Source organism: Brassica rapa, chromosome A07, assembly GCF_000309985.2.
Source record: "Brassica rapa cultivar Chiifu-401-42 chromosome A07, CAAS_Brap_v3.01, whole genome shotgun sequence".
Classification (NCBI taxonomy): domain Eukaryota; kingdom Viridiplantae; phylum Streptophyta; class Magnoliopsida; order Brassicales; family Brassicaceae; genus Brassica; species Brassica rapa.
This window is the reverse complement of record NC_024801.2, coordinates 5,039,955-5,062,611: the sequence shown is the minus strand read 5'-3', so window position 1 is coordinate 5,062,611 and position 22,657 is coordinate 5,039,955. Positions and strand designations below refer to the sequence as shown.

At 41.4% G+C, this 22,657-nt stretch overlaps 3 protein-coding genes across 3 annotated transcripts; 2 read left to right on the top strand and 1 right to left on the bottom strand.

Annotated features, from left to right (window-relative positions):
* Positions 1-7,716: 7,716 nt before the first annotated feature.
* On the top strand, positions 7,717-8,812 carry LOC117126789. Its single transcript, XM_033275901.1, has 2 exons — positions 7,717-8,262; positions 8,447-8,812. Exons 1-2 carry the CDS (start codon positions 7,717-7,719, stop codon positions 8,810-8,812), a joined length of 912 nt encoding a protein of 303 aa, XP_033131792.1.
* Positions 8,813-17,899: 9,087 nt separating this feature from the next.
* On the bottom strand, positions 17,900-19,245 carry LOC117126788. The gene is made up of 2 exons (XM_033275900.1): positions 18,380-19,245; positions 17,900-18,263 (listed from the first exon to the last, which is right to left on the bottom strand). The coding sequence occupies exons 1-2, from the start codon at positions 19,243-19,245 to the stop codon at positions 17,900-17,902; spliced, it is 1,230 nt and encodes a 409-aa protein (XP_033131791.1).
* Positions 19,246-20,610: 1,365 nt separating this feature from the next.
* LOC103828465 (thymocyte nuclear protein 1) lies at positions 20,611-22,028 on the top strand. Its single transcript, XM_009104063.3, has one exon. The coding sequence runs from the start codon at positions 21,186-21,188 to the stop codon at positions 21,867-21,869; it is 684 nt and encodes a 227-aa protein (XP_009102311.2). The 5' UTR covers positions 20,611-21,185; the 3' UTR covers positions 21,870-22,028.
* Positions 22,029-22,657: the final 629 nt, after the last annotated feature.

The window sequence follows — 22,657 nt, the reverse complement described above, 5'->3', positions numbered from 1 at the left end:
CTACGTAGCGACGAAGCTTTGGCTCGAGCTCGGTCGCTACGTAGCGACCGAGCGGGACGAGGGCTCGGTCGCTACGTAGCGACCGAGCTTGGCTCAGGTTTGGTTGCTGCATAGCGACTGGACGGCGTGCATGCGTAGTGACCGAGCTTGGTTTGTTCGGTTTGAATCTCAAAGGATACTTCTTCGTAAAAACTTCGTATTGGTTATTTTTTACGAAAATTACATCTTTCCTTTTACTATCTCTTTCGGAAATACGATCTCCGAGGATTTTTGGGTGGTAATTCCGTCGTAACCGTTTTTGACCCCAACAGTTAGCCCCCCAGCCCGTTAGGATCATGCATCGTAGGATCCTAGCGTGCGGTTAGGCATGTTTGGCAAGTTAGGTGTGATGGATGGAATTAATATCCGAAAGTCCGAGCTTGAATAGTAAATCCTCATGCCAATAAGAAGGGAGGTAACTTGTTTCATAATTTTTTCACTTTCTTGTCTTTCTCTAAGATCTTTCTTAAGAAAAACTTTCTATCTTTCTCTCCACCCTTTTCCTCTATTTTCTGAAGAGAAGTGTAAAGATGTAGAGCAAGAAAAAGATTGCGAAAAAGGGTCTTCTTCCGTGAGTGCTTATGAAGAGCTCATCGTTCCGAAGATCGAGTTCGTGCCTCACTCGGTACATCCTGCCGAGAACGAGGCATGGTGGGTTGCTCATTATGGCTCGTTGACCCCTCCCAAGGAGAAGTCGTTCCCGGTCCTGATCCATCGTGGAGTCGAGAAAGGGGATGCAAGCAGGAGTACCGACGAGTTTCTCGCGATCATGCGATCGTTCTACCATATCCCGGATGCTGTGGAGTTCCGGGTTCCCCGCCGGGGGGAATGTGCCAACAGCCCCCCAGAGGGTTACTTTACTTGCTATGAGGCGTTCATAGTGCGTTGTCGCCTATGGTTCCCAATACCCGAAATTCTCGTCCGAGTGTTGGATCGTTTCGAAATTGCGATAAGTTAGTTGACTCCCCTTGCCATTCAGCATCTTATTGGGATCCTGATCCTAAGCTACGAGCATGGCCTTTCCCTTTCTGTCGATCATTATGAAGCGCTTTTGAGGCTTCAACTTGTCACGGATACGGATAAGCATAGGTTGGTCCCTCGGAAATTTATGTCAGTGGTTAAGAAGTTCATTTCGAACTTCAACTCGTGGAAGAAGTTTTTCTTCTTTGTCCGTTTAGACGTTGCGTCTGTCGAAGAGAGTTGCATTCCATTGTTCCGGAGATTACCGAACGATCGTCCTTTCATCAATCCTCTTGCTCCTTTACCTGAGGACACTATTGAGGTGAGGGATCTTCTCATGAATGGTCCCTTCTTTTGGACTTCCTTTACGCCGAAGAGGGTTCGGAGGGCACTGAGGTTCGTGCACCCTGGTCCTGCCTCGGTTGCGGACACGGGAAGTGACTCTGAACCTGATGACCAGAGTCCCGCTGTAGCCCCACCAGCCGTGCCGGAGTCGAGCTCTTGGAAGGGAAAAGATATCGACCTTGGCAATATAGAATTTTCGATGGACGACTCTATGCTTCCAGGATGGGATCCGAACCTAGCTTATGGCGATGGGAGTGGCTCGAGCGAGGCCCCTATCCCGGACTTCGATGATTTCTTTGCCGGTCTACCACCGGGTTTTGATGCTCCTCCACCTGCGAAAGAGTCGGCGAGGCCAAAAATCGTCGCGGAAGGGTCCCGAATCATCAACGGGGTATGATTTTTTCGAAAATATTCGTGATTGCCTAGGTTTTTCCTTTTCTGCTTACAATGCGTTAATTGATTTCGTATGGCCTTAACTTGCTTGGCTCGGCCATTGAAGCGAGTCATAGGGAGGCTATGATCTATCGTTTCAAAGCGAGAAAGCGGAACGAGATCTCGCTCGCGTGCAAGGCGAGATCTTGGAGCGAGAAGCGCAACTTACTCGTGATCATGCGCGGGCTGTCCGTAAGGCGGAAAGGAAAGGCAAAAGAGAAATCGTTGAGGTGATGAAGACTCGTGCCTCTCAATTCCAGGTTGAGTATGGGAACCTCAAGAACGCCTTTACTTCGGTGGGTGATTTCCGTGAGTGCCGCGGTTCGGTCGGAAGTCTTTGGAGGACGCGAGCCGATGACTACGTGTTCTAGGAATAAATGAGCTTGATGAAGAGTGGGATGAATGAACATGCCCACGCTGAGGCGCTTATCCCTCCGATCGACGAGCGGATTCAAGGGTTCTGGGATTCCATCCCGATTTCCCCTGAGACCGAGGAGGTTTCGACCGGGTTTCCCGATGGTGGCGAGGAAGTGGATCGTCCCGTGGATGCGTTCGGTGCTTCGTTGTCCGGGGACTTTGACTTTGGATTATGAGCGGTGGAGTAGTTATCGTTTTATATGTTTTCGGCCGAGTGTGGCCTTTTGAATTTGGATTTTGCTTAGGCCTAGATGGCCGTATTTGTATTTACCGGGACTGGCCGTTGGTGGCTTTGAATCCCTTGTCGCCTTACGCGGTTATTTATATGACGAATGTTTTGTTTCGAGTTTTCCTGAATAGGGTCGAAGTAAATACGAGTTGTCGTCTCGTATTTAGTTCTGATTAGACGTTCGACCTGTTAGTTCGTTCATGATTCTCGTAAAAGTTACCTATCTTTACGATTTTCGAGAACATTGAGGTGCGAACGGAGAGACATGGTTTAAGATCTCGTATCTTTTAGATATCATGCCTTGAGATGTTTGAGACCAGAGCGTTGGGTTTTGGGCAAGACCTAGGTTTACTTTCAGTTAAGGTTTGTGCGGTGACTAGCCGGCTATCGTTTTTCCTATTGTGATTTCTTCCTGACTCGTACTGATTTAAAGTCCGCGATAGGTTCTCGGCTTATGTGACTTGTATGGTACGAATCGAGCATCTTCTCAGAGTCAACTGGAAGTGCTAAACCAAAATTTCGGAATTTTGTTGTAGCGCGCTTTTGTCCTTGTGCTGGACGTTTTGAAGATCAAAAGAGTGATCGAATTGCGTTTGTTTAAGACGGCTAGCGTGTTCGTCGGGGCCAATCGACGAACGGGGTGTAAGGTTTTGGTGGTCGCGTTCGGACAATTTGTTAGTATTGTCCTCGAATTTTAACTTTTGCGACGTCTCGCAGTTATTTCGAGGATTATACGTGTAATTTTGTGTGTTTGAAAGATGATAATTTTTACGATTTTTGGGCCTGATGAGACCGCATACAAGAGTCTTTAATGTTTTCAGGCGTGTCCTGAAAGTTTCTTTTGTGTTTTACTGAAGCGTAAGCGTTTTTGATAAAAAAAGGACAACGTATATTGTAGTAAAAGTTTTTTGAAGTTTCTAAAAACTCGATTACAATAATGAAGATTTTTCTAAGTGGGAGTATACGAGTATACGCACCCACTCCCCCCCCCCTTTTTAGAGAGGGGGATAGCTGAACTCGTCTTTTTGACGAGCTGCCTACGTACCCCTTTCGAGGATCAAGCCATCTCGTAGTTCTGTTTCAGGCCGCGAGTGTTCTTACTCGGCGGTAGATGTCGCGATGTCCGCCTTGACCGTGTCGATCATGGCTGGGTCAACGCTATTTTTTGGATGTTCTGGTTGAGTTGTCGCGTGTGCTTTGGACTTGTGTCGAGCTTCGACGTCCGATGCGTTTGCGTCGGTAGACGATTTTAATTCGTCTTTTCCCGGGGCGTTTTTGGCTGAAGATCGGTCTATCTTCGTGCGCTTGCCGTTTACAGCTGCAGAAGTCGTGATTTGCCTTAACTTGTGCTCTGCGAGGAAGCATAGCCGCGACTGTTTTTGGCATCCCCAGATGGCCGCGAGTCCGCTCGGGGTTGGGAATTTGAAACCCAGGTGGTAGATTGACGGAACTGCCTGCATGGCGTTGAGCCATGGGGTTCCCATGATCACGTTGTAGATAGCGGGATGATCGACTACCGCGAACTCGACGATTTTCGTGATCTCCTTGGCCATGACTGGCAATTGGATCGATCCGAGAGTCATCGATACTTCACCTGAAAAACCCGTGAGCGGTTTTGGCGTTGGAATTACTTCTCCGAGTTCGATGCTCATCCGCTTGAGAGTGTCGCGGAAGATTACGTTGACCGTGCTTCCCGTGTCGACGAGTACCCTTCCGACTTCTGAATCTCGTATGACGAGATCTATGACGAGCGGGTCGCAGTGAGGTTGGTCGATACCGCCGGCTTCTTCCTCTGTGAAGGTGATCGAGCAACTTTGGCCATCTCGAGGAGGAGACCATGTAGGCCAATTTGCACTTGACTCTGCCTTCCGTTGGTAAGCCTTGATGGCCGACACGGTATCGCCGTAGTATTGTGATCCTCCGATGATCATATTGACTATGCGACGATTGTTATCGTTCCCCTTGTCGTCCGGTCTCCTACCGCGTTTATCCCCAGGTTGGTTTCGTTGAGGGGATTTTTCAGCGGGCGGATTTCTGTCCGTCTTTGGAGGGCGATCAGAATCAAGGATGAGATCCTTGACGCTAGTTACTTCCGAGAGCTCTCCGGCGAGTAGCTTCGCGGCCAGTCTTGCTCCCAAGACTTTGCAGTTGGTCGTGGAGTGTCCTCGGGATTGGTGGAACTTGCAGAAGGTGTTTTCGTCATACCCTTGATTGCGAGTCCATGTGTTGCCCGTGGTCCGGCCTTGATCCGAATTGATCGCATAGTTATGCGCCCCTTGTAGATCTTCCCCCTCGTGATGGATGTACTTGTCGTTACGAGAGTTCTTCATTTTCCCTTTTGGATCCACGTCTTTCGAGGATGGTCTTGCCGCCTTATGTTTTTGCGATAAGACTTTAGTTTCTTCCTCAACTATGATGTAGTCCTTCGCTTTGTGGAGGGCGTCCTGGATCGTTCACGGTTTGTCGAGAGTTAGCCCCTTTCTGAATTTTGACTTGTACCAGCGCGTCGATGGCCACTTTGTCGCTTATCCCGCTGACCCTGGACATTATCAGCTTGAACCGACAGATTAACTCGCGGAGGGGTTCGTCTTCCCTCTGGGAGAGACTCTAGAGGTCAACATCGGAAGTTTCTCTATCTATGAATACAGAGTACTGTTTGAGAAATTCCGATGCGAGCTGTCGGAAACTCCCGATGGTGTTGCGACGAAGGCGTGCTAACCATTCGAGCGCTGCTCCATCAAGATTTTCGACGAACAGGCGGCAATAGCCGGCATCCTTTTCGCCGTCCTTCAGTCTTGCTCTTCCCATCGCGATGTGGAAAGCCTGAAGGTGCGCTTTTGGGTCGGCCGTACCATCGTACTTCGGTACTTTGATTTTTCCCGGATCGGACACCCTCATATCCAAACTGCGAGTGGTAAAGGGGGTCTTTCGAGCTCCTTCCAGCAGTCGATCGATCTCGGGGGCAGCACTACTAGCATGATGGATTTGAGACTTTACGGCTCTCACTTCTGCCACAGTCTTGGTGATGTAGTCGCGAAGATCGCGGATATCCGATGTCTCGTCAGCAGATTTCCGAGCCTGTCGGCGTTTACTGCGAGTGAGCTCGGTTTGCCTTTCAGCCATCTCCTCCTGTTCGTTCCAATAGGTGATTTCTTCTTCTTCAGTCATTGGTTTTTCGAACGGGGAGCCTTCCCGAGCAGATCGGCTCCTGGTCCTTCTTGGATGTCTGTCGACATCCTCGTCGGTGTCGTTGGAGACATCGCTAGGATCCAGGTCAATGTGTTCGGCTTCGTTATTCTCCGAGTCCTTTGCAGGGGGCGGAAGACTTTCAGAGTTCCCCTTTTCGATGGGAGATTTCTCGCTAGGGTTTTGACCGGAAGGTCGTTCCCACACGACTCCTGTTCTATCGAATGGGGTGGCGAAGTCGAGCCTCTTCCCGCGGATTTTGGTGGTTCCGTGGGGACGGATTGCTTGGGTCCTTGCCGTTAAGGTTTCAACCTGTTTGGTCAAGGTATTCACGAGCTTATCCTGTTCTTCCGACCTTATTCTCATAAGTGGCGAACATCTTTTTAAACTCCTCGAGCGTCGTGGCGTTGGCTTGTGCGTTGGCCGCGGATACGTCCGCTACTGGAGTGTGGAGATCAGTGCCGCTGCCTCCGTTAAGAGGAGTTTGCACGTTATCTGCGTCGTTAGTTGACATGTCTGATTGAGAGTGATGTGGCTTTTGCGGGTTAGATTGATCTGTACCCCCCCTCCTTCTAGCGCCAAACTGTGGGAACCGAAATTCGCACTGTCAATTTCCGTTTAAATAAGGAAACTAGGAAAACCCTAATTTCCCAGAGGACCCGGATATCTGCTAATTACCACACGTCAAGCAATCAGAACACGAGAATAACAACGATAAAGTATAAGAAATCGAAAAAGAGAGCAAAGAAGATCTTATTCTGAATTTGCGTATGAGCGTTTACAACAAGGTATAAGCCTGGGCTCGAGAGCTGTCGGCGAGATTCCTAGTTCTAGTCACCCTAAGACGGCTAAACCTAATTGAGTCGCAGCTCGAAATAATAAAAACGGAAAATTGCCTAAATTGCTCTAAGTGCTAAGTTTGCTCTGAAAAAGTTCTTTTTCTGCTCCTCGCCTAGGACTCCTTATATACTAAGCTCCAAGGTCGGTTTACGCTTTTACTCTTCTGCCCTTAAGCCGTCATAGCATAAAAATTGAGATATTCCATTTTTCCCGATCTTCACAATTATCTTCAAAACTTCCGTATTTATCCGCGGAAACTTGATATTTATCCTTCCTTGTGGGCCAAGCGTAAATCATGCTGTGGTTTACGGGCTTTTGGTTAGAAAATCGTAGGATGGGCCTCGAGTCGTGTTTTAGGTCCCTTTGGGCCGTCTTCCGACTCGACACGTTTACTACGAATTTTCCGCGGTTTCTAATCCGCGAAGTTTGATCGATGAATTAGAATAGCGGGAAACATGGACTGAGCTTGCTTCGGTCTTTGGGAGATAGCATTCGAAGGTTTGACGAGAATGTAAGGATTGGTGTCGTATCGATGTTCGGAAAGGTTCAATCGCTACACAGCGACCGAACTTTGGCTCGAGCCCGGTCCCTACATAGCGACCAAGCTCAAGCCAAAGCTCGGTCGCTACGTAGCGACCGAGCGGGACGATCGATCGGTCGCTACGTAGCGACCGAGCTTGGCCGAGCTCGGTCGCTACGTAGCGACAGATCGGCGGGACGATCGCTCGGTCGCTACGTAGCGACCGAGCTTGGTCGAGTTCGGTCGCTACGTAGCGACCGAGCGGGACGATCGCTCGGTCGCTACGTAGCGACCGAGCGGGATGATCGCTCGGTCGCTACGTAGCGACCGAGCTTTGGCTCGAGCTCGGTCGCTACGTAACGACCGAGCGGGACAAGCGCTCGGTCGGTACGTAGCGACCGAGTTTGGGCTCGAGTTCGGTCGCTACGTATCGACCGAGTGAGACGGACGCTCGGTCGCTACGTAGTGACCGACCTTGGCTCGGGTTTGGTTGCTGTATAGCGACCGGACGGCGTGCATGCGTGGTGACCGAACTTTGTTTGTTCGGTTTGAATCTCAAAGGATACTTCTTCGTATTAGTTATTTTTTACGAAAATTACATCTTTCCTTTTACTATCTCTTTCGGAAATACGATCTCCGAGGATTTTCGGGTGGTAATTCCGTCGTAACCGTTTTTGACCCCAACAGCGGAGAAGATGAAACAGGCAAAGAAAAGGAAGAAGACGATGAATTTGATAGCCAATTTGATATGTTCGACGACTCGGACGGTGCGTCATCTGAAGATGATAACTTCAGCTCATACGGTGAGTCTCCTTTAGAGGACGAAGAGTCACCAACGATACCTCCCAAGAAGATATATCAGAACTTCTCGATGAGCGGGTCTAAAGAGAGTGAGGAGGTTCTTCTAAGGTTGGAGATGTCGTCGTTAAATCTTGCGGTAGGGCAACGATACGAGAGTAAAGCCGATTTGGAGAGACGACTGAAACTTCTTACAGTGAAGGATCGATTTGATTATGATGTAGACATATCAACCCGAACATTATTCATTGTTAAGTGTTGGGTTGATGGATGTATCTGGAGGGTTCGTGCTTCTACCAAAGGGGAATCCCCGGTGTTCTATGTTTGTATTTACGAATCGAATCATACATGTTCTACAACTGAGCGTTCTAATCGATGTCGAAATGCAACACCAGATATTTTAGGAGAGTTGTACAAGAACTTTCTCGGCGACGTTGGTCCGGCCGTTCGCCCTACGAGTGGTGGAATAGCTATCACTAAGCAGTTTGGTGTAAATGTAATTACTTTGGTGTAACTGAGTTATGTTTACGAAACAGCTGAGTAATATGTGTTTCGTAGCGGCTGATATATTTACACAATGCGGCCGAGTTATATTAAATAGTGTTGAATTAGTTTTACGTTGTGACTGACTTAATTGTATGATGTGGCTGATTTATGTGTATCGTTTTTCATGTGAACAGATGGAATATTGGAAATCTTACCGGACGCTGAAATTTGCAAGGGAAATCGTTCAGGGAACACCTGAGAGTGGGTTTGAACGCTTGCCTTCTTACTTATACATGATAATAAGGGAAAATCCGAGTACAGTTACGCGTCTTCAAATCGATGAGAATGGAAAATTCATGTATGTGTTTCTTGCATTTGGTGCGAGCTTAAATGGGTTTCCTTTCATGCGCAAAGTTGTGGTTATCGACGGTACGTTTCTTAATGGTAGATACAAAGGGACGCTTCTCTCAGCACTAGCTCAGGATGGTAACTTTCAGATTTTTCCAATAGCCTTCGCAGTGGTTGACACTGAAAATGATGATTCCTGGCAGGGTCGATGACCTTCACAGCTCCCAACTCTGCTTCGGCTTCACAATGCTAAGCGGTAAGTGTCTCCAACTCAGCCACGAGGTTAAATTTGCCTTCGGCCTAGATAATGGCATCAAGCAATTCCATGCGCGCAGCAATAGAATTTACTTTGCTGGAGGCGTCGTTCCATTCAGATTCAGATTGCCTTTGTTCCTTGGCCAAGCGGAGAAGCGCCCTGTAATGCTCCGTCGTTTCCATTTTCCCTTTGTTATAACCTTCAACAGCATCCGCGCCATAGACATCCTCCATAGGACTGTTCATCGATCTTTTTGATCCTTCCATTGCCACTTGATCACTTAATGAGGGTTTGGATTTGTGGCATTGTGCGCTTTGTATTTATAGATAAAAAATGATCTATTGGAGTCGTTTGGAAAGCATCTCTTCGACTACGAGATAATTCATGTCCTTTGGAAAGCATCTCTTCGACTACGAGTTAATTGTTTCCAAGGGCTGAGTTAATTGTTTCAAAGGCTGAGTTAATTGTTTCTTAGGCTAGGTAAATGCTCTTTGAAGGCTGAGTTAATGGTTCTTAAGGCTAAGTAAAATCTAATTAATTGTTTATTACTGGTATTTTTTATTGTCATTTTTTAAATGCCAAGCGTGCCCTTTATCCACGTTATGAGGCTAGGTAAATGCTATTTGAAGACTGAATTATTTGTTTTCACGGCTGAGTTAATTTAATTTTCCGGTTATTAAATGATTTTATTAAAACATACTGACTTATCAAAAGACTGATTTACGGTTTCGGTCAGGTTATCGTTTAGATATGACTGAATTAAACCAACCTAACAAGAAACTCCATTAACGAAAATTTTATTATCTCCATAGTATAAAGGTCTCGATATTTGTTTGAACCTTGACTTATTTTCACACGCCTAAGAAAGGGCGGCATAAATGATTGAAGCGACTAATATTAATTTTGATTTATTAGTACGGATAACCACACAATATATAAGAATTATCTTTTTTATTTTAAAATATTTTTTTGATTTTAGATAATTCTTATTATTGTTAGTTATAATACATGAGTGCTTGCCGTATCTCTATATGTAAAGACATACTAATAATGAGTCTCGATATTATCATGGCAGCCAAAAATTCTCACACGCATAATAATGTTATTTTCTGATATTTGATTAAATGCTATTTAAAGGCTGAGTTAATTGTTTCCAAGGCTAGGTAAATGCTATTTGAAGGCTGAATTAATTCTTTTTTACAGCTGAGTTAATTTTATTTCACGCCCAATATTAATTTTGATTTATTAATTGCCAAGCGTGCCCTTTATCCACGTTATGAGGCTAGGTAAATGCTATTTGAAGACTGAATTATTTGTTTTCACGGCTGAGTTAATTTAATTTTCCGGTTATTAAATAATTTTATTAAAACATACTGACTTATCAAAAGACTGACTTACGGTTACGGTCAGGTTATCGTTTACATAGGACTGAATTAAACCAACCTAACAAGAAACTCCATTAACGAAAATTTTATTGTCTCGATATGAAAAAGGTCTTGATATTTGTTTGAACATTGACTTATTTTCACACGCCTAATAAAGGGCGGCATAATTGATTGAAGCGACTAATATTAATTTTGATTTATTAGTTCGGATAACCACACAATATATAAGAATTATCTTTTTTATTTTAAAATTTTTTTTAGATTTTAGATAATTCTTATTATTGTTAGTTATAATACATGAGTGCTTGCCGTATCCCTATATGTAAAGATATACTAATAATGAGTCTCGATATTAGCATGGTATAATTGATTGAAGCGACTAATATTAATTTTGATTTATTAGTACGGATAACCACACAATATATAAGAATTATCTTTTTTATTTTAAAATATATTTTTTAGATTTTAGATAATTCTTATTATTGTTAGTTATAATACATGAGTGCTTGCCGTATCCCTATATGTAAAGACATACTAATAATGAGTCTCGATATTATCATGGCAGCGAAAAATTCTCACACGCATAATAATGTTATTTTCTGATATTTGATTAAATGCTATTTAAAGGCTGAGTTAATTGTTTCCAAGGCTGAGTTAATTGTTTCTTAGGCTAGGTAAACTCTATTTGAAGGCTGAATTAATTTTTTTTACAGCTGAGTTAATTTTATTTCACGCCTAATATTAATTTTGATTTATTAAAATTCACGTGAAATCCCAACCGTTGCAAATCATGTTTCGGCTTGAGTTGGCTGAATTATAAATAAGGTACTGAGAACAATCGGACTCTCAACAGTCAATTATTACGCATTTTCTCTATCTCTCTAAATCAATTATAGGCTGAGTTAGTGTAGATGGAATTTTTCCCTCTTCTTGAATTGTCTAAAGAAATTCAGGCGGTAGTGGTTGAACGTGCGGCCCGTAACTCCATCCAAGATCTCTTTGGCCTCAAAGCATCGTCGAGGTCGATGAAGGCGTTAGCAGAGAGGCGTAGGGTTTACCATTTCCTCGATGTCTTATCCGTTCCCTGGAGACTTAATATGCCTTCTGAGTTGTTGAAAGCTTGCTACGCTGAGGGAAATCCAAGCACGCTTTATATAAAGGGTGTACAGTTTTTCTACACCTTCGACCTTAAAGAAGAAGGGCTTTCTCTCATGAAGCGTGCAGCAGATGCAGGTTATGAGCGTGATGTGTATACACACGCAATGACTCGAGCAATCTTTTGGGGTGAAAGGAAGTATTTATCTCGTATTCCAATAGAATCAACTCTTCGATTGACTCCTTCGAAACCATTCTCCTAACACGCACCTGTAACACCAGGGCATAATATAACTCAGTCACCAAATAAACACAACACTCAGCCATTAAGTCTAATAAATCAGCCATTTAAGAAATCAAAACGCAGCGTTACACCTTACCTGGCTATGTTGTTTTATCTCGGCAGACAACAAGTTTTCGAAATTTGCACGAGTACGCTTTCCACCCCATCGTAAAAGTGGAACGTCTTCATTATTCACCACTCTCCCAAAACACTCGCCAAAGCAGACGATGGATTCATACGCCCAAATCAATAACGCATCCTTTAGGCCGCTTAATGTGTATGACCCCCTGTCTGGAGCCAACGTTTTAATAGAGTCAATGAGAACTTCGTATGCAGTCCGACCCCATGGATACGACTTCATGGCTTCATCGTCAAACACTCTTTTGGCACTTTCAAATGGCACCCGAGAATTTTGATGCAAACAATAAAGTACCATGTGTTGAAGAACTAATAGCCCTAGCCATTTCCGCTCTTCAAATGTCCAACTCGGGCAGACCTCTATTGAGTTTTTCAGTTCATCCAACGTGGGTCTCCTCCCAAGCGACACCTTCAGCTTCGCCCAAAACGGTTTGTATTTATCAGGATCAGGTTCAAAACTTTCTGTTGGAAATGGACCAGTATTTAACCATTTATCTCACCAAATTCTACCAAGCTAAACCTGATAGGCTCATCAACCACCAGACTCCATATCTCCTTCCTATGTACTCGCAGCTGTCTACATAGTAGATAGTGTACTGTTCTACCGGACCACACGCTTCGGCGTTCAACTAGCCTAGCAACTACTCCAATGGGAGAGTTCACCAGTGCTTTCCATACATCTTCTCCTAGTGTTTCTATAATATGAGGTAAATCTCGTAAACGGAAATTGTGATTAATATCTTTATTTTCTAGGTTAGAAGACCCTACAGGATAAAGTCTTGCAGGGTAACCCCGTGATTTAACATCAGAAACATCCATCTGAACAAATAACCAAACAATAACTCAGTCACGACATATAACAATAACTCAATGAATATAAAAATAACTCTGCCACAACATTAAAATAACTCAGACACAACATAACAATAACTCAGAGAAAACATAACAATAACTCTGCCACAACATAACAATAACTCAGACACAACACAACAATAACCTAATCACAACTACACCCTAACTCACTCGAAACATAGCCCTAACTCACTAGAAACAACACCCTAACTCACTCGAAACAAAACCCCAAATCAATATTTAACGTCGCGACATCCTACCGAAAAGACGAACTTGTAGATATGAATGCGACGAAGACGATTTCGTACAAACGAACGATAACGATAACGGAGATCTCACAGTTCTTTTTAGGAAGAGGAAGTAAACACAATGTCGAAGGCGATTTCGTATCCTTGCGGTTCCTTCTCCGTTTCCGACAATGTTTTTTTTTTCTAATTGTTAGGTCAATCTGAGCATAAAAGTAAATAAAACTAACCAAAGGCTATTTATGTCATTTACCAGAGGTAACAAAACATTCTCGCTTTTATCAATTTGATTTAACGGCTGAGTTATATATTAATAAACGCATAGTTTTGTTTACATACGACTGAGTTAAAACAACTTAAAAGTTAATAAAGGCTGAGTTACATAACACGCGAAAGCTGACTTATGATGACAAAACATGACTAAACAGAGAAGTAGTAGTAGCAACGTATCGCCATTCCAGCCACACAAACAACCACTTTCCTCAAACACCGACTTTCACTCAAACATTCGCCTCCTTTTCTCTCAGATTCTGTCTTTACTCCATTCGCCAACCGAGCAACGTTAACTCGCAACTCCAAGATGTCTCTATTCATGCCATTTATCACTGCCTTAATATCTTCAACCTCTTCCACCAAGCACTCATCCGCCCATTTGAATAAATGACTCTGTTTTCACCAATGTAACCAGATCTAAGTATTACGTTTCCGAACATGGGAAATAAGAACCAGAACTAACCTTATGATATCCTTTCGCACAGCAATAGTAAAATCTTCATGGATTTGTTTCGCTTCCAGATGTAAAAATGTCAGATGGTGCACCACACCAACACTCTTTCGGCGTTCCTCTTTCCGTATTCCTACGTCGTCTGTAATAATTTCCTGAGGTGAAGGATGAGGAAGACATTGTTAAAATAGATTTCAAAGTCCTTGGAAACTAAAAATTGTTTTACTTTGTAAGAAGAGATACGACATCACATATATAATACTATTAAATATATAAAATACAATATAATATCAGTGTTTCGATATTGTAAATGAAACATATATATAAAAACTCGTAATAATGAGTCTCGATATTATCATGGCATCCAAATTTTCCCACGCGCATAATGATGGAACTTCCCATATACTGCCTCTTAAAATTAAATCGATGCTGGGTTATTTAAATATAATGATGACTGAGTTATTTAATTACGATATGCCTGACTTATTTAAATAAAATGATCGCTGAGTTATACCTTAATTATATTAGATATGTGGCCGAGATAACATTTACAAACAGAAATAATGCGTTTCAAAATACAATTACGGCTGAATTATTGAAACAAGTTATGACTGAATTATATAAAATGTGTGGCCGAGATTACATTTAAACTAGTTGCGGCTGAATCATTGAAACAAGTTATGGCTGAAATAATGAAGTTCAAAATTCAGACACGAAAAGACTTTCAGGAACCAAAATTATTTGGACCAGACTCTTCAAACATGTGGCAGAGATTACATTCAAACTAGTTGCGGCTGAATCATTGAAACAAGTTATGGCTGAAATAATGAAGTTCAAAATACAGACACGAAAAGACTTTCAGGAACCAAAATTATCTGGACCAGACTCTTCAAACATGTGGCATAGATCAAGCCAAACGCTGGTTAGCATCCAAGTTGGCTTCTCGCCTCCTTCCAACCAAGTCCACCTCAAATGGCGCATCTGACAACGAAATAGACTTCTGGCCACAAGATTAAAATTACGCCAAACTGTCAAATGATGCCTTCGATCCCATGTGTTTGTCCGCTACGGCAAACAAAAAATACAAAGATTACAGACCGATGGTATATATTAATATATATGAACAAATGTCGGGCCTTACAGCGAGTTTAAGAAACCAGCGTTCTTTAAAATGATCGGGAATGTCGCAGTATGTCGGCTATGCATGAACCCATCCTTCTGCAAGAATCGTCGGGATGACCAGGGAGAGATCAGCTAAAAAATTAAACCATGTAGGGCTGGTTGTGTCAAGCAAGTCACACGGACCAGGGTATAAAACAGGGAGGTTTTCACGATTTGCAGAGCTTAGTATCGCAAAAACACTGTTCTCTAACCTCTCTGAATTTCCAGGAACAATCGGCATGGCTTTTGATGGGGATAGAGAGATATTGTTTAGGTTTTTTCTAGAGAGATAAAGGCGTAAGAAAGGGTATTAGAGAGGGCACTATATATAGAGAAACATAGAACGTGAAACGGCGGGAATTGAAATTTCTCAAAATTCATTATCTTATTTCCCGCCAAACGACAACATTTAACAAACGTGGCGGCCGAGTTATATAGCCTATTACGGCTGATTTAATATTTGGGATTTAGGGTTTAGGGTTTAGTATTTAGAGTTTAGGTTTGTTTATTTAGGGATTTATGTTTAGGATTTGGAATAATGGTGTGATAAATATAACAAATAACATAAATTTAGTCTTAAAATGCGTTGTATATAGTTTAGGAGATTTGTATTATGATCACACTCTATATCTACATGTAAGGTTTTAAGTAACTGCAAGACAACATATACCTCAAGATCATGATCGATTCTAAACTCGTTAATTCAATAAATAAGAGACTTTCGGTTGATTATATATTCACTTATTAGGGAATGTTATAACATTTTTAAGTATAAACATATCAATTATTTTAATTCAGGGTATGGTTTGAGGTATGGCTGACTTTTATCTACCTTAATGGCTGCTTTATGAAGACGAATCGGCTGACTTATTAAATATTTTCCTATCTTAGGGTATGGTTTGAGGTTTGGCTGAGCTATATCTACTTAAACGGCTGTTTTATGAAGACGAATCGGCTGACTTATTAAATATTTCCCTATTTTAGGGTATGGTTTGAGGTTTGGCTGAGCTATATCTAACGTAACGGCTGCGTAATTTAAACAAGGTGGCTGAGTTACGATAAACAAATCATAACTTTAAGTCAAGTACAAAATATCTAGCCATAAGTCATACAAAACTCATCTTCATTCATCGCCAAACGACCCTACCAAACTACAACAACTTCCTTCATTGAAGACATCTGCTGCCATCTTCATTCTCAGACCTTGAATATTTTCATCCGATATCCCATCAAAAGCTACACCAAGTGCTAGACACTCGACGAACTTCAAATGAATACACTCCACAGTCGCCTCTCAGGTTGTTTTGTGGAACAATACGTTTTGTTCTTCGTCTGAATACAAACTCTTTCTTGGTAGGGACTCGGATCTCATCAGGAATAAGGGCATTCAGAATCGCAGGGAGCATACGAGTAAGCGGCCCAAAGAAATTTAGCATTCTCAGATCACTTTCCAGTGTTTGCTCTCCAATGATTGAATCATAGCAATCAACCTTCTCTTTATGCAGATCCGCGTGAAAACCCACCCAATGATTGCCGCCAGTATTAAGCACTCCGTACAAGTGATCTACATCTGTAAACCACCGCAACTTTGTCTGAATGTCTGTGGGGATCAAACTGTTTGCTAACCCCTCGTAACCACTTCCTTTGAATTTGACCATTTCCGGTTTGACTTCGAACTGCTTATAATCGTGAACCCATGATTCAAGAAACCAAGAGTCTATAAAGGCAACGCGCTTGGACCAGAATGGGCTGGGATCTTGTTTGGACCTTTGAATGAGGACTCTAATATACGAAGCATTATGCTGCACAGATAATATATAACTCACCTGTACCATACTTATAACTTAGCCGTAAAGTAAATATAACTCAGCTGCATACTTACATTTTGAACCAGCCATCCATAATCTTTGATGGGCCAAGGTCTTGGAGTGATGAGGATTCTGTAGAACTCAATATCCTCGTGAGCTTCTCCATGTGGAATTTTCCTGATAATTTAACACAACTCAGTCTCTGCAAAATATTTTTATTAGCTAAAATCAACGAAATTGTGCAAAAGTCCTTACTCGTGTGGCTTTAGGTGTTGCAAAAGATTATCCATTTTAACCGGATCAACAGGTCCTAGGGGATCATATATTGCAGGTGAAGGTTCAAAACCTTTTCTCATGCACGTCGTTACATTGTCTCCGATGTGGGGAAATAGTACAGAAGGACCAAATTCCGCACTCATTTGAGACCCATATGGAGATAATTGAACAGCTTTCAGCCGATACTCCTTTATTCTTCCACACCTTTTCCTTTCATCTTCCTCCACATCAGATTCCGGCCACAGTTTGTCTGAATACTTGGTGTTCTTAATTTTCTTAGTCGGAATGGGTATTCTTATTGTACCACTGCGAGTCCTTTTTGAAGCAGGAATATCCTTCTTTGAGTCAGCCTATTCTTGCTTCTTCTTCTTCTTTAAATCAGCCTCTTCTTGCTTATTTTTCTTCTTTAACTCAGCCTCTTCTTTCTTCTGCTTCTTCTTTAACTCAGCCTCTTCTTGCTTCTTCTTCCTCTTCAACTAAGCTTCTTCTTGCTTCTGCTTCTTCTTTAACTCAGCTTCATTCCTCTCCAAATCAGCCGCTAAGTTATTTCTTTTCCCTAAGCCCCTGCAACCGCGTCCGAATGGTGGTTCCTTACCAGGAGAATCAAAGACCAAATCAGCATTTGTTGCATCGGCATTACCAAACGCCAAATCCAAGTTCTTTTTCACCCCAGCAGCCTTATCCCTGACAACCTTCGAATTCAGCTTTGCTCCCATACCTTTCGCATCAGCTTTAGCAATATCATCTGCCAGATTCTTCTCAGATTGGCCTTTATCAGGGGTCTTTTGCGGTTGGCTGTCTTCGGACTGTTTATCAATAGGGGTCTTAGATGCAGGTTGACCACTATTGGAGTCCGGCTGTCGGTTGTCTTCTGAGACCATCATGTTTTGACCATCAGGTTGACCACTATTGGACTCCGGCTGTTAGTTGTCTTCTGAGACCATCACGTGTTGACCTTCAGGTTGACTACTATTGGACACCCCCAAAACTCTCAGACGCTCTTCAACTGTAGTTTTCACTGTATCTCCAATGGTATCCAAAAGGCCTTGGGAAAAATCTCCAAACTTGGTGTCGTATTATGTTAATCTCGAGTCAAATTTTCGGTCCAACTTCTCGAGATGAGCAACTATGTTCAGCAGAACCGCTTCGCTACGACCCTTCTCCTTTGCACTCTCCTTCTCCTCTACAACAGCAGTTTCACCCTCATTGATTTTCACCTCCTTCTGTTTCTTACCTTTCTTCTGCTTCTTTGAGGGTGGCTCAGCCTCTGACGAAACTCCAGCCTTCGTTTTTTTGTTCTTCTCATTCGATTGCACATAAAAATCTCTAACAAACCTATCTGCATGTATATCTTTAATTAGGTTATCAAGTTGTGGGTCATCTGCTTCATCCTTCCACTGAGGAAACAGCTCTTCTAGACCCTCCTTCATCACCATTTTCCTCACACGCACATACAACACAAAAACATAAATCAGTCATTAAAATTAACAACTCAACCATAAAATAATCCAATAACTCAGACATTACATTACAGGATTCATATGTCTGATTTAAACCTTACCGTTCCATGATCATTCATCTCCTTAGCTATTGTAGTAGCAAGACTTGCATGAGTACGACTTCCACCCCATCGCAAAAGCGGAATTTCGTCTGGATTCACTTTTCTGCCATAAAGCTCTCCGAACACTGTGACAGATTCATACGCCCAAACCAATAACACGTCCTTGAAGCCGCTAAGGGTGTACGACCCTCCTTGTGGATGCAACAACTTGATAGAATCAACAAGAAATTCATAGGCAGTCCGACCCCAAGGGTAAGTCATCAGGGCGTCATCATCGAATACTATTTTTGCACTTTCAAAGGGTATTCTACAATTATGATGCAAGCCATAAATTCCAATGGCTTGAAGAAACAACAGCCCATACCATTTCCGCTGATCAGCACTCCAGAATGGACACTCCGTTAAAGCTTCTATAAGTTCATCAAACTTGGGTCCGTACCCAAGCGGCACTTTCAACAACTCCCACAACGCTTTGTAATTCTCTGGATCAGGTTCAAAACTTTCTTCTGCCAGTGAATTTGTGTTTAAACCCGTGATCTCACCAAATTCTATTAAGCTAAACCTGAGAGGTTGATCAACAACGAGAGACCAAATCTCCTTCTTATAGACTCGCAGCTGTCTACAAAGTAGATAATGTACGGTCTTACCAGACCACACCAATTTGCTCTCAGCCAGTTTAGCAATCAATCCAACAGGATACGTCTTCAGATTATCCCACACATCTATTCCAATTGCTTGTCTAAATCGAGGGATCTCAGAAAAATGGCTATTCGTATTAATGCTTTTGTTTTCAAAAATAGAAGCCCCTTCAGGGTACAGTCTTGGAGGGTAATCCCTTGCTAGATCTTCGGAAACATCCATCTGATCAAAAAAGACATATATAACATATCAATGATAAATCAGAAGAAAGACATAAAATAAACAAGCCACAAAACATAACTCAGCCATCATTACATAAATAAATCAGTCTCAAAGAATACTAAATCAGTCACAATTACCTTCTATAAATCAGTCGTTAAGGATCCTAAATCAGCCGTAACGAATACTAACTCAAACTCAGACAAAACATATATCTAACTCACAGCATTAATTATACTCACTCAAATACTCGAAAAACTCAGGGCAAAGCCTCGAAATATACCAGAGAATACGATTACGGAGATTTGAGGAGACAACCAATCTGAAGAAGAAGCTTACGGACACACGATTTCAGAGAAACGGAGACTAGAGAAGAAGATTACGGAGATTATTTCAGAGAAGCCGCTTTGCCGAGAAGAGTTGTAGTGAACACGATTTCGAAAACAGTTAGGGTTTAGTGGGAGAACAGTCTCGGAGAAGTTAATGATCGTCGTTTGATTTTCCTTCGTGTTAAGTGACATGGTATCATTACTTCTGATGTGGATTTTCAAATTAAAATTAATCACAACTAAAAAATAATAATAAAGGGCTTAAACAGTAATTTACTAGGGTTCTAAAAAAAATCTAGTTATTTTCAAAAGATTTGTATTAGTCTAGTCATTACTTCACTTTTTTGTATTAGTCTAGTCATTTTCTCTCTTATTTAAACTAATAGTGTTTTGTTGTAATAGAAATATATTAAAAAAAATTAAACACATCATAACCATGAAGGGGTAGGTCAGTAAAGTTGATTGCTCTCCTATCTTCCATTTTTTTTTAAGTCCTCAAGAACAAATACAAGAGTTCCGTTAGATGACAACATTACAACATAGACTATTTAGATATATAATTGTAACCAATACATGACTTATCTTATTAGGCAGTACATGTCCTTCATAATTCACTGAAATTTTGTCACTTTCGTTCCCTACCAAAATGATTTCATCTTTTATTTGGAATATACTGCAATTGTAATATATCCTGATTAATAAAAAAAAACAGAAAGCTTTTGCAAAAAAGCACTTATGGATTGGAGTTGAATAGCAAGGTGATGATAGAGACATAAATAGATGTTATGTTTTCAGACAGTTCTGTTATCCATGGAGACAAAGAAGATCAAATGGTTTCCTTCTAATATACTTCAGACACAAAAACTCATCGATCCAGAAACTAACTCCATCCAGAACAGCTTCATTAAGATTGATCATCCATCGTCTGATCCGACATGCAAAATAAATTACAAAAAATAATACTTTCAGATCTACTGCAGATTCCAGCTCGAAAAATAGTGTAGATTATGCCAATATCTACACTTTAAGCAAAAAATATACAGTATTACAAATACCTGAACAATCCGAGTATAAATCTTCACAGATCGATGAGTTTGAGACAACCTTTCGATGTAATAGAGAGAGAAAAAAATATATATTTTCCCAAATACGATAAACAAAGTCAAGACAGCTTAAACATAGGTTTTGTTTTCTAAGTTTTGTTTACCAATTGGGCTTCACTATTTTTTAGCTTAACTAGAATTGGTTTTTAAAAACTAAAGTGGGCTTTTCATTTACATTGGATCAAACATTATAAACTCATTTTTATTTGCATCATAAATTATTATGTGTAATAATAACATTTTATAAATCATTATATATAAAATAAAATGATGAAAATTAAATGGAAAACTATTTTTACAAATATTTAATTACTATTTAATTGCTAAACAAATTTGTAACTATGCTTTATTAATTTTTTTAAAAAATGACAAATTTTATAACTGTTTAGAAAAAAATCAAAATTAATGTGTGAAATGACTATGGTACAAGTGTATACTTTGGCAACCTCACAAATTTAATAGAATTATCAAAAGTTTTTACTAAAGTTTTTTAAAAATATTATGTACAAATATGATTACAAAGAAAACCACAAATATGATTACAAAAAACACAAATATGAATATTTTATTTCTAACAAAAAAATATAAACAAAAATATACCTGGAGGACGAGCCAAAATGTAGTTTTATCTTTAAAATTGTACAATGTACAGTTTCCCAATTTCACGCAAGAGGCCCCGGTAAGTCGACTGAGAAGAAAGCAAAGAAAGCAAAGAAAACAAAAATATCTAAAGATGGGGAAAGCGAAGCGATACTGGCTTCTGAAAACAGAGCCAAGCGAGTGGTCATGGTCAGACCAAGACGCGAACGGCGGCATCAGCAAATGGGACGGGGTCAAGAACAAACAAGCCCAGAAGAATCTCAAGTCCATGGCTTCAGGCGACCTCTGTTTCTTCTACCATTCCGGTTCGAAATCGAGATGCGTTGTGGGTGTGGTGGAGGTGGTTCGTGAATGGTACGCAGATGATGATGACGGAGAAGGAGTGGTTGACGTCAAAGCTGTTGGAGAGATGAGGAGATTTGTCGATTTGAAGGAGATGAAAGGAGACAAAGGGATTAAGGATTTTGTTTTGTTTAGACAGCCGCGGTTGTCTGTTGTTCCAGTGGAAGATGATGTTTGGAAAAAAATTTGTGAACTGGGAGATGGGTTTTGTGGAGATGGTAAGGAAGATCGTGAAAGTAGCGATGAGTCTTAAATTGGTAGTCTGTTTTTTTTTTGGTATAATTACGGATGGTGTTATTGTTATGATGCATGATTAAGACTCTAGTGACGCCATTGATGTTCTTCTTTTGTTAACTTAACTATGATTTATGATTATTGATTGCGTTGTGGTGTGACTCCATTGATGTTTCTTCTTCTTTGCTTTGTGTACTCTATTACGCATTCTATCGAACATATGGCGTGCAAGTAACGAGGTGAAATCTATAGGGATCAGTCAAAAGAAAATTCAGAAATATCCAAAGTGTTGAGATAATGATTATTTATTTTGTATTCAAATTCAGAACCAAAAGACATGTCGATTTAAGAGTTTTATTAAAGTAAACCAAAGACAATTAGGATTAGAATTCCTAAACCATCTCGGTTTAGGCTTAGGGTTTTCTAGCTAGAGTAGTAGCCGCTTTCTTTCTTATTTATGTCATGTAACAACCTAAGTTGGAGATTAACGATTAATCTAAGAACTTTGAGCTATTGCTTGTCTTGTGTCCTATTGCTTTCTCTGTTCAGCATCAAGAACATTGAACTCATCTAAGGAGTGGAATCTGCAACATGATCATCCTAGCAACCAGCAGGGCGCACCTGCGCTAGAGAGTAGCTATACATCCTGTAAGCAATCCATAGCTTCCAGGAGAAGTCCATCCATCCAAAGAGTGTTAGTAACCTCGGAGGACAACTTCAATTCGCCCCACTTCAAGTGATCCAGGAACAACAGCCTATTCAAGGCCGTACCAGACCGAGATCAACATCTAGGAGATAGAAAAAGCA